The 13,595-nt window shown below is 33.8% G+C and overlaps 1 protein-coding gene across 1 annotated transcript in view; it reads right to left on the bottom strand.

The window, feature by feature from the left end:
• The window catches only part of LOC128212972 (sodium/potassium/calcium exchanger 4-like), a 42,657-nt gene that overhangs the window by 10,171 nt on the left and 18,891 nt on the right, over positions 1–13,595 (bottom strand). Inside the window, exon 2 of the mRNA XM_052918442.1 lies at positions 398–598. Within this exon, the coding sequence (XP_052774402.1) occupies positions 398–598 (201 nt within the window). The remainder of the gene's footprint in view (positions 1–397; positions 599–13,595) is intronic.

The following is a 13,595-nucleotide window of genomic DNA, read 5'->3' as shown; positions in this document are numbered from 1 at the left end:
AATTTGGAGTACCTAAATCATATTTGAAGAAGTAAATTGGAATTGGAATTTGATAAGCTCTTAGTAGAAACAAAAGGTCATGTAAAACTATGTTAAGCTCCATATGAATCTCGTATCCAGTTTTTCACATTCAAATTATAGCAAAGTGAAATGCACTTTTAAAACTAGTGTATGAGTTAGGAAGTATATTATGAGCCATAAACTAATTAAATTTGGCGTTAGTGACATCTAAAAAAAGTTTGGAGACAAGAAATCATATTATGACGCCACAGCTGTTATGCGACTAAGCGTAGCAACAAACTTTCAACTTCTTCACTCTCTTCTTCATCATCGCTTTGAAATATAATAAAAACTGATTTATTTGTAGCAACAAAGAATACAAAATTAAATTACTTACGTTCACAAATGAATTCCAAAGATGGCACAAAGTAGTCATCACAAACTATTGCAAGAGCCCCAAACATGTACAGTGCTATGGCAATATGGAGTGCAATGGCCCCATCCTGGGTCTCCTTAAGTGTGAACCAGTTTTTAGGGAACTCTTCGATCGCTCGAGAGGTACAGTTCTTTTCTTCAACACCGACTGCACCAAGGGATTCTGAAATATGTTGGATAATTGTTATACTATTAATATTTAAAACGAGTGATAAAAATTATATTTGCTTTTGCTAAAATACTGACGTTGGCATGATGTTGTATGGTCTTGTTTTATTTGGGAACCGTGGGCAACCGAAGTTAACCAAATTGTCCAGTTTGGTTACCACAAACTTAACTCACATACGCCCGGGCCGGGAATCGAACCAAGAACGCTTCGGTGACAAGCGAGTGCACTAACTTTGTATTTATTATCAAAACGTGGAAAGTTACAGTCAATCTACGATAAAAACAAATTGGGTGACATTTTCGTTATGACCTTTTTTGACAGCAAACTAAACAACTACTACAAATGAACATTTAAATAAGTTTAGAGATGTGTTGGCCTCTGGGCTCGTCACCATAAACAAATATATCTACAAAGTAACGTTAATGTGTTTGTAATACTTTAGTTGCATATCAAAACTCTTTCCTTTTCACATTTAAGCAACCATTGTTTATTCCTAATAAAATGTGTAACGAAACATTTGTTTAATGACTTTGCAATTTGTTCAATTGTTTTTGTCCTTGTTTTTGTTATCTAAAATTGCAAAAATTTGATATCTCTTTTCCTATTTGACTTCAATGTAAAAAAAACTCATTTCCATGTTTACTGCAAGCATCGGTTTATTGTACAATATTTTCTTCAAATAAATGTCACTTACGCGAAAACTATTGTTTTTTTCACTTTATGGTCTGATATTTTCTAGCAGGGATGTTTTAATTAACAAAAATCGTAAGTTGATATTAATCTTTACCCTTCCGTCTCAAATCAATTATTGTACATTAATTTACTTTAAAGAAGATTAATTGCAATTTTAAGCTTTTTTTCAATTAAACAATGCATTATACAGTGACAAGCCCACTAGTCTCACCGCTAACGAATACCCTGATTAGAGGCCGAATGTTCAGACTTACCATACACTTAACTAGACACACAACATTACTAAACAAAACGAAGTATAACATATATAACACAAATTTATCTTATAATGATGTTCAAATTATAAAAATATAAAGATAATGTTTTATCTTGTTCTCGTTTTGTAATAAAACATATTGGAACGGTCTACAAAGTAAGATTTGACTGGAACTATACGAGGACTAAATCTCACAAAGATTCCAACATTTAGGTCACATTGTTTTTGGCCAATAATTGTCTTTGAAACCTAACATTGTCTAGCCGACAACGCTATGAATGGGTAATACAATGCCATACATTCTTGCAACCACAATGCTATCATAATGAAATAGGATATGTTTAAGTAGACAATTTTCTGATGTTTCATTGTGATTATTCCATATTTAGTTTTAATGTTTCTGTTAATGGTGTTTGTTTTATTACAGTTAGGTTTGAAAATCAAGATATCTGATTTTATTATAACAATGCCTAGCACGTTATGTAAAACATGTATTCCATTTTAGCAATAGACATTTGTCTTTGTTGTTTCTTCTGTATTTTGTTATCTTATATTGCAAAAACAGTCCACCGTGAATGCATCACGTTAACCTCTTCTGTGTCACATCGTAACTAAATCGGATATCCATGTATAATGTCTGATTTGACCTGGTTTGCACTGAAATTAATCTATATCTCAATGCTTGTTTTCTTAACGATTTATGATCGTGTTTTATTTCACAAAAGGTCATATAAAACCCTGTTCTGCGACCCTCGTGACAAAAAGGACGAGATTTCACTGAAATGAACAAATATACTCTTATTCTTGCACATTGAAATTTTCCCTATATGTTTTTTATAACAAACCGAAATCAAAATTTGATTTTAAAAAAAAATAAATAAAGGGAAAAGCCTTTTCCATATCCTAATTTAAAGAAATATGTATTTAAGGCTCTGTAGTACGCCATATAAGAACCGGCCACCCGGTTAGCCTGCTCGGTAGTTTATAATCACAACCACCGTACGTCCATGCAGAATACAATTTTATTGATAACAATAAAACCTTGAATTTCAGAAGGACGAAAGGACAACTGCCATTGAAGGTCATTACACGAAACATATGGCCGATTTGTTGCCAAGTGCGGGTCCTTTATAGTATATTTATACACAAAATTGTGGGCCTGAAGTATTAAATCAAGCAAACGATGTGTGTGTTTTGGCAAATACTTTCTTTTAAATAAGAGTCTTCTTTGAATATTCTTAAATCTGGCATCTAAATACAAAAATAGTAGCACTATGACAAGTGTACTCAGATAAAAATGCTCATAAAAACGCATACAAGCTTGTGTCCGTTTTTCTGTATTAGCTTTGGAGTGAAGATGAGAGCTTTAAAAGGGGTTTAAACCTCCCGTGAGTGCTGACTGAGTTTTTACTGACAGTTACCCCCAACAATTACAGATGACGGTATTTTGATTGATGGATTATGTGTGTTGTCTTGGAGTATTACATGTGTCTTACGTTATCTTTGTTTGGCAAATAGTGTTTGGATGTTTGGCTTCCGTGCTTGTTCATGTAGTTTCAAATGTTATTTTCATTGGGTTTGACCTAAATGACATCACAAAAATGTGTTTATCACTCGATTTATCAAGGCGATGCCAATAAATAAATTTTCTTACGTTAGGGCAAAAAACGACACAAGAAATTTGAAGCATTCTATCAATGTCGGTGTAAAACCCAAATTCGCTTCACTTATAATGAAAAAAATCTTTATCACGCCACTAAAGCCACTATTGCTCTCTGTAATCAATCGGGGAAATAAAGTTCGATAAAAAAAATCAATAAATATCCTAAATATTTTTGTAGTTACTCTTCGATATAGAAATATCATGTTTATTGTTTCATACGAACAGCAACAAAAATATTTTAGCTCGGAAGACCAACCATTACCGAGCTACGCACTGTAAAATGTTACAATACCCAATATCCACAAAAGGTTGACGGCAGTAACGGTTTCCGTAGGTGGAAATTGATACCGTCATTCACTTACTGTTACAGAAATAGACACACATACGATGATGCTGTAAAGTGTATCTTTAATTGGGTTGAAAACAGCGGAGTTCTTCTATTTCTACTAAGAAAAGACATTTTCGGACGATCGGATTTTTTTAAACTTTTTGGAAACATATAAACAATTCCAAAATTGAATGTGTTTTATAATTCCTCTGTCAGCTTAATCAAAGATCACGTTATCATAAACCGTCCTTCATAGTGCCTTTTGTTTCAACGCAACTTGAAATAAGTCTTATTTCATTGATATATAGGGTATATATATGACCTGACGTTTTTTATGGTGACCTGTTCGGTGTGTAATCACAATTTCCTCGAGACCTCAGTTCGAAACGGTGATATTGGTCACCAGAAAAGCATCCTATCGTAATATTCAATTTATTATATACGTTTATATTAATTCAGTATTGTTTTCCGGTTTCAATTTTATTTTTATTTTTTGTTATCTTTCATATGTCCATATATGGAATGGCTCGCGCGTATGAATACTTATTATGTGTATTCAAAACAAGGTAGGCTATTCCAGTCAAACAAGTCAGGAGATTTAGATTAACTTTAATGAGCAAAATAAGTAGAATAACTTTTATATTTCACGCCATAAACAAATTGCTATTACGAATACCATTGTAACAAATGAAAGCAAAAACAAACAAACATCAACTGTTCTTATTTGACAATTTCAAGACATTTGTCTTTTTAGAAGACATAACGTAGGATGTTTTTACGATCGTCAATTGCAGAATTAGGGGGGGTTCGTGAAACATGACCATCGCTGTTTTTGCATTAATTATGGATGATTTCTTAACGTATAACAAAAGGATTATACATTATTTAGCTTATTCGGAGTCCATATTCCGATGGTAAGATATTTAATCTAATATAAATTACATCTGAAATCAGTTAATAATAAAAACAAACAAACACGGATTCTGTCTAAATATAAGGTACCGTATGATTAATTGCCGAGTTGACGTCATATTAAATATGTTGGTTATTCGACTGAATGAAGCTTATTTTCTGAAGCTATATATGGAAATTATGTGATTCTCAAAAGAGCGTCATGGCGTGATCTGTCACGTTTTCGAACCTTGAAGTGAGACAATAAAGCAATGAATGAATAACTGCTTCAGGCTTCGCCTTTTACAGGAATGTACTGGTGTTTCTTGAAAGTTGAATACCGCTCATTTAGGTGTAAGAAATCTAATGAGGATGAGGACGAGTGTTGGGGGTGTTGACTGCACTAAACTTGTCATTACTGTTAATCAATCATAAGATTACATTGATATTCGTCAGAGTCGTTTATATCTTTCAACGGATCAATATGAATAAATTGTCCACATGTTATTTCTTCCTGACTGCAGGAAGTATGACGTGTTATGTGTAGGCTTTAACAAATCACCAAGTTCTTAGACCATGTATTTGTTTATGGCCGTAGGACTTTATATGGTATACATCAGTAATCATTGTAAGAAGAATGTCTTCCAATGAAATTGAGGCGCTACAAGAAGATGTTAGAAGTGCTTCAGCTTATGCTTATGTATTTTAGCTCGATTGTGAAGATGGCTGAACGCTTATATGAGCAACACCAGTGTCTATCTCCTGGGTAAAATACAATATTGATGTTCGTTTTGAGAGGCCATTTGAAATACTCTCTCATGATGCTCGAACCTACCAATTCAGGGGTGAGTGGTTGAGACCTTTATCTTAAGATCACTCTCACCTTTTGAGGTCCCCTTACCATAAAGCTAAGCAAAAATAATTATTTTAGCATTATCTGCCTGATTGGTTTTAGACAATAAAACGAAGACAAAGAACAAAAGTATTTACAATCAAAATAAAGCGATAAAATTGCAGTAATGAAGCAAAGAATGGCACAAGTTTGAAAATGCATTGACATCTTAAATGTGTTTATATAAGGAATACATTCAAAATGACTAAAACAAAAATTATATAAGAGAAAAAGAGAGATCACCAACGACCCTCCGTTTCCTGGTCGATCTATGGGAATAACTAAACAATTGACATTAACAAAATAGGTGGAGGTATCAGGGCGGATTTTGTCCGCGTCATTTCGTTTGGGGAATTTTGTTTGCGGAGAAATTGTCCAGGGGGATAACGTCCGGGAGATTTACGTCAGTTGGGATTTAGTACGGGGAGACATTGTTCGTCCGTGGAGTCCTGAATGGAGAGTTTCAGTTGCGTAGATATTAACGAGGGGAATTTCGTCAGGGAGAATTATGTCCGTTGGGATTTAGTAAGGGGAGAAATCGATCGTGGGATTTCTTCCGAGGGTTTACTTGCGGACGGATTTCGTCCGCGGGAATAAATGACGGAGACATTTCGACCGGGAGAATTTCGTCCGTGAAATCCCCAAGTCCGGAGGATTTTGTGCGATAGGATTCCGTCCGAGAGGTTTTCGTCAGGGGTTATTTTGTACGGTTGGATGTCCGGATAAATTTCGTCAGGCGGAATTTTTTCTCGGGGGATTTCGTACGCAAGAATGTTCATGTTTACATTTTTGTTTATATATGTTTGTATTCAACACCTTAAAAAACATTCTTTTTGGGAAATAAAAAGTAAAATGATGAACGTATTTGATGGTGAACGTATGATGTAGATTCGGATTCCCTTTAAGTAAATTGGATGTTGGTCAAGATGCCAGTAGCACCACTCTAAATCGATGTGTTTCTGGTAGGAATAGCGGCTTTACAAAATATGACAGAATTTATTCAAAGAAAAACATGACATATCCATTAGATTTTTAAGCTCTCAAAATGGGCACATGACAGACGCACGCATTGGTTAGCATTTTTAAATTTCTAAATGTCTGTATATCTCAAATCATTCGAATCCCTATCGCTCATTTATGCTTATGCATATCATCATAATATATTTAATAATCGACCTTCATAATGATAATCAACTTGTTCCATGTCTCCGCATGAAAATTGGCAAAAACATATTTTTTGCACAGTTTATCAATATCAAGATTTAAAATAGAATAAAATATAACTGCATGCGTATACACTATTTTTTATTAGCTTTTAAGTATAGTTATTCAAATCTAGATGAATGAAGTACTATATTTCTATAAATTATGACATAATGAAATAGCAATAGAAATTATATTCTTTTGCGATATTTTTACTGCTAAAAAGACTGCCGGATTGTTTCGTATTTTGATATTGTCGAAGCCTAAACAGTTGGACTCCGTTAAGGACAAGTGAATTTATAAACGAATATTTTGTTTGATAAATAAAACGCCTTACTGCCCTTAGTCTATAAAGTGATATATAACATTAGCCTCCCTACTCCCTATTATTCTGTTATTTCAGAATTGTACCATTTATATTTTTGATTTGGATATCTATAATTTGTATTTTTGAAATATTCTTATTCTCTGGTATGGTTTGTATCTATATTTTTCCTACCCATATGCCATATCATTTCAACATATTAATTATGTTATGATGCATGTCATGTTTTGCCAAGAAACTATTAATTAATTTCTATCCGTCCGTCCGTTCCGTCCGTCCGTCCGTCCGTCCGTTCCGTCCGTCCGTTCCGTCCGTCGGTCCGTCTTTCTGTCTGTATTACTGGAGCTTTCTGCGCCTGGCCAGTGGTTGTCATTTGTTTTCAGAATTCGGTTTAATCAACAAGAATAAGGGTTATATTTGGCACAAATAAATAAAGATAAAGAATGATTAGCCGATGTATTCACAGCACTAGTACAAAAACAAAACTGAGTTGATTCCTATTACAATATGAACGCGCTGAAAGCGTTGAAAGGTGTTAGGTGCGACAAGCGTGATTTTTCTCTTTTGATTATTATTTTCAAAGGCAATAACAATAGATTCCAACAACTATTTTAGAGATGCCCAAAATTATAACCAATAAGTGTCTGTCATTACTTTAGAAATCATCAATTACTTTTTTTGTAATGATGATTTTTAAACAATTAGAGACGTTTTATTACAGCAATGAAAAGCCTATCTGTGGTAGGATAAATGAATATTGCTTTAATCTGGAATGTTAATTGCTACTGTTAATGAAATGAATTTGACTATTTGAAGGAGGTAAATTTTCCGACTATACCCCGGTTCCTCACCAAGATTTTTTAATGATTCTTCGGCTTGCTTTCAAAGTCACATTGACGTTGCAATCTGCTGAATGTATATTAATAAAGCTGTCTTTATATTCTTACTATTTCAAACCGCAGAATACAATAGGTCCCATATAACACCAGTGCAATAATTCGTTAACATTTCATGTTATAAAAAAGATCTGACGATACCCGTTTTTATTAGCGTCACTAAGGGCAGTCGACCGCAGACATAAATCATAGGGTTTAATCAGAAAAGGTAGCATGTTATTGTTGCTTGAGTGTTGCTTGAGTCCCGCTCTGGATATTTTACACCGCCTAAGCTAAGGGAGTTGAAAAGGACTAAAGGCTATGTTGCCTTTTACTAAGCAATCGGTAGGGCGAATATTTGAGCCGTTGCTGCCTGAGCGTTGACAGTGTTGTCTTTACTAAATATGTTAATAAACTGCCATTCACGTGACTAAATAAGCGGAGCCAAGCTCATTTCGCGCCATAATAGTTGAGGTCAATGGACCGTTCTGCTGTTTTTTACAGTATATATCTTTAAGATGGGCCATTTCTTATGTTTAAAGTAAGAAATACAAAATTAACGAGATTTCTGTAGCTGATTCAGACCCTGCTGCCAGAAAAACAATCATTCCTTAATATATGTTTTCTATTTTGTGTAACTAATTAATTATATATCTATAAAATTATTCCAAATTAACATTGCCGTGGTACGTTTTACAATGTTTTTATGAGAGTGTTATGTTTTGCGTGTTTAGATGAAAATAATCCGCCAATGCCCGTCTCAGGTTTTTCTAAAGTTAAATTTACAGATAACTCGTTTTCCAAGGAGTGTACCCCTACACGTATCAGTAAACGGTACATGTATGTATGTGCTTTATGTGTGATGATGATGGACAGCATGTGTACTTTTGCTGATGTTGATCTTAAGGCGACGACTTCAAAATTGTTTACATAAACTCTTTGTGTTTAGTCTAGTGTATGCACCGTGTGTTTGTCAGTTTGACTTTTTGTATGTTGCCGTTAAATCTGCATTTCCATAGATTGATTGTTTTGGCACCTTTTCTATTTTGTGTGTCTAGGAATGAGCCGGTTTTTGCGTATATGTCTGGATGCAAGTGACAAAAGACCTTTTTCATCTTTACATTCGAAAACTGATGTGTTATGGTTAAAAGCGTATTTACTTTTTAAGAAAAAATAATGTTTGGGAGGTTTTTCCAAACAATTGAGATTTGTTCTATTGCTAGTAATCTTATATTGGATGAATCAAAGTTACTGGTGCTCGGCTGATTCTGTGAAAAAACAATAAAAATGGTCAAAACTGTCAATGTCTGAGAGCGTAACTTTAAGCAATACCACATTAATTTTTGAAGCTTGTACCTATAGTGTATATTGTATATTTGTCAGTAAAAATTTAATTGTATTTCGCAAAGTTTTAATTTGAGTCTCCCCAAGAAATACATGTGTCTTCATACCTATTTATTTCAAAGATTAGTTTCGGGAAAAAGACGTAAATGAAATCAGAACAGAAGGACATTAACGACCTCATTTAAGGACCAGGGCTATTTCCTTAAGTGCATGCGGACAGATTTTATGTTTATTGCTTCTCTGTAAATATCAGAAGCTGGCATAAAGAAATGGAGCAATATGTCGCATTTCCAACATCTCGTTGCTGTCTATAGCCTTAAATAAGCAATGGAGCGAAAAATACAGTATATCTTAATATCAGGTCAAGACCAAATCTTAAAGTTAGTAAAATATTAAACAATTGATGTTCTGCGTGGTTCAGTTATTGTCAACAAAGCAAATTAAATATTGACAAAAAACTTGAATGACCACCAACAATCGATACTCTTATTATATCACAAAATAAAAAATCGATACCTTTCGATGTTTGATCCAACAGAACATGCCAAAATATAACATATAAGTTTAGCTATTGGTTTTTGCATTTAACGTCCAAGTTTCTCCCGCTTGTTAGTAGTTAATTCCATATAAAATGTGTGTTTTTTTACCATAGTTAGACGCTACTTCAAGTTATCAAGGCGTCTGGTCTAACAAAGGTTGATCAGATTTCCCTTATTTGCATGCAACATCTATTTGTCTGCTAGACACTCTATCGTAAACCGGAAATAAGGTTTGTATATCAGGCACCGTTGGCATTTTGTCACTCCGCGCGATAACTAAAGATAGATAAACGCACACCATATGCGATTTTCCGTCCACGTAGTTTTAACATGCACTCTTACTCCCTAATAAGATTCACCACAATTAAACAATATTGTTTTGATATTCCAAAAAGGATGAATAAATGTCGTAAACAATGGTTCTTATGAAGGATACCGAATTTAATCTGAAAGAAATGTACATAAAACACATCATTTCTACCTTATTGGACAATAGTAGATCACAGTATATATTTTAGCATTCACCAGTCATTTAATATTTTTGCGCTTTCTTCTATTAAATACACGGTTACCATCTTGTTATCAGTCATTATTATTTTCCATAAATGCATTATTTAGTAAGTAGTTAAAGCTTTATCAGTCAATATTTGCTATACATGTGTATGTATAGTTTTCGAGTAAGAGTGACACTTTAAAAAACAATATTGAATAATTGAATAAAAAAAATCAAGCTAAAAATGATGGTATTTTAATATTTTGTTTCTGATTTAATGCACGGGAATGAGGTCAAATGACTTCTTTCTGGTCCTAAGGCTAATTTTCTGCACATATTTACACATCGTGCAATATTTTCAAGGTTACTTGCGCAATGATACAAAAAGTGTAGCTACATTGTATGATGCAATAGTGATGTATGATGCAACAGATTTGAGTTTTGTATTGGAAATATCTGTTGAAATCATTTATCATTTCTTATATTCATGAAAGAAATCGTCATCATTTTTATCAAACAAAAGTGAATAAATACGGATTGTTATTGGAACTTGGTTGAGGAGCACAAATACATAAACCTAACAACCACCATGTCCAAGCCTTGAGCATTATGCTATCTAACAGAATTTTGGTTAAATTCAGTGCTACTGGCTTGACTCTGTTATCTCTTTTTTATTATTTTGCAATACACGTGTGTATTGGTGGAGCAATATCCTTTGTTTGACTATATATGTAAACTTACTTATATCATACGATTAATGTACGATATTTATCATATTGTAAGTAGAACTAGATCGAAAAAATGCGTGTATACATAACACAATGTTTTAAAATGATTATTCGCCTCAAGTACGTTTATTCATCGTCATCGTATACACAAACAAAAGTAGGTCAAAATGACCCTTGATAAAGCATTTCAACATATATCAAAGCATATAGCACAAGGGATATTACACATGTACATTACTTTTTCAAATTGGTTTATAGATTTGACTAGTGATATATACTTTAAGGACATTGAAAAAGTGTAAAGATGAATTACTAGTGAACATAACATCACGTGATCTACCATCTTTTTTAATAGTGTAAATGAAAGGAATCAACATCAATATACACATATTACCCAGTAAATGATCTGTGTGGCATTTTTATATGTTTGTACGTTCGCTTGCATTAAAAATATCTAAATATCATCAAAAATAAATAAATAAATTAATGCATACACATGGCTTCATTTTCCGTTCAAATATAATGTTAACTCGAGAGAGCTGAAGCATGTAAATGTAAAGGGGTGCTTTAATAGCTAAATATCTCTAATAAGATAACGGAAACGACGGGGACAGGCCCAGCAGCCTCTATTTTTACATTGAACATGTTGCCAAGCACATGGACCGACCGACAGACACTAATTTAAAAAAAAAAACGTTAAGTATAGTCTTAGATTCGTATAAAAATGTGGTGGGTCTATGTGTTGGGACTTTCTGTCGTGTCACGGATTTTGGCCAAAAGACGGAAAATCTTCATTTGTAAACCTATCACTTTTCAACAAATATACCATACAATACATAATTGGAATAGGCCAGCATGACCCGTGATAAAAAGAAAGATTGTCAGATACTTGGTTTCGTTATTACTATTCGCTGCATGGAGTCTAAATTTCGACTGCAGACAAGAACAATTGTCTGTGCATTGTATCAGTTGTACATCGTTAGGCACTCATCAAAGGCGTCTGGTATTACAGAGCTTCATCAGGATTGCCCATTTCTCCTGTTTAATTTGTTTACAAAACTAGTTTCATCCATTTTATTGCGGAAAAAAGTTTTTCGTTCATATAGCGTTGACATTTCAATATGATATACAAGTAATAATAGCGACAGAAAACAAATGGCAGCAGTATTTCACAATGTAAGCATTTTTAGATACAATGTTGAATTATATTGCAATGATATCATCGAAAATATCAAACTGATCAACTGTAAGGTTTAAAACTGATATATTGGTGATGTGTAAAAATAAAAATTGAAAAAAGATTTTTAACATAATCACATTGTAATTATTTATTTCTAATTGCAACATATTTTTCCACAATGTCTATACATTAAAAGATACGGGGTTATCTCGTGACCCGATACGGACGGATGGACGGACAGGTCCAGGTGATTCCTATTTTGTCCTTACGATATTGGATGTACGGGGCCAAGCAAACAAGATATATGACGTGGAAAAAATGCCTACATTGACCAATACGCCAACTCGACCTCGGAAAGTTGTCATTTATTCATCGAAATCTGAAAATACACGCCACTTTGGTACGATATAAAGTTTAGTGACCAAATAAGGAAACACGTTAGTGCCAATCAGAGCTCATATATCACCTTGTGATCAGTCCATCATGGGCAGAATCATGTTCAACTTTGAAGATAGTAGACATTAGGTATGTTACATACAAGATATTGCCACCAGAAACAACTTAATAGTTTTTGGCCAATTTGCCGATAACAGCGGCAGGTCCAGGGTTTGGCGTTAGAGCGCTATAACTTTGGACATATGAGACCCACCCCATGAAACAAAAAGCCCATTTTTACAGACTTTGGCTTATCGTTGTGGTGTGATGATTTTATTCATTTTTTACTTCATGCAGATTTTATAAATAACTACTTGTGATAAGAAATGATTTGCATTAAGAATTAAGTAAAAGTGTGTTAATACCACCATTCTAAAGAAGGGCTTTCTGAAGGACTGTGGGATATATCATGCCTCCAAAATGAATGACACAACGCAATTGGTCAATGATACCGCGACTGGTCTCGCGATGACCCAATATTTTTCATACATTCTACAATGGAAAAACAAGGAGAAGACCAAGTAGTCGTAAAAGTAATAAAGACCCTTTTTAAAGGCATAATGCTGATGTCTAAAAAACAGTTTTTGCGAAACAGGCAACGCCACAAGAGAACACAGTTATTATGACATCAAAACACTTGTCCACGCTGCCTGTAGTTGCGTGATAGTTTAAATTAATACCAACGTGTAGTTTAATTACATTTTATATTACTGTGCTTTCAAATAAAACATGTTGTTACAGTAGCCCTTTAAAACGATATTTACTGCTTGAGGATACATTTTGCACTGTAGATCGAGTTAATACCTAATAAATTAAGCGCTGCTTTACTTGATTTGATTTTATTGTATTTGTCTGCTATGTCCTAATGAATTCGATTACAACTTTTACTGCCAAAGGAAAAAAACAGTTTTCCAAAGAACATATTCTCAAACGACGTCAATCACAGCGAAAGTCAATCGATTGTTTTTGATCAACACAGACATATTGGTTCAGCTAAAGTACGTAGACGCTTTCATGTTTAAGAGAACTTCATGTCGAATTTAAGCGAAGGTACATTCTAGCTTTCATGAGAATTCCATTTTTTATTTAGTGAAATATTATCTATTTCTCTAGTGTTTCAACACTTCTCTTAAGGTGCAAACAAAT

Source organism: Mya arenaria, chromosome 1, assembly GCF_026914265.1.
Source record: "Mya arenaria isolate MELC-2E11 chromosome 1, ASM2691426v1".
Taxonomy (NCBI): domain Eukaryota; kingdom Metazoa; phylum Mollusca; class Bivalvia; order Myida; family Myidae; genus Mya; species Mya arenaria.
This window is presented reverse-complemented; position numbering and strand designations above follow the sequence as displayed.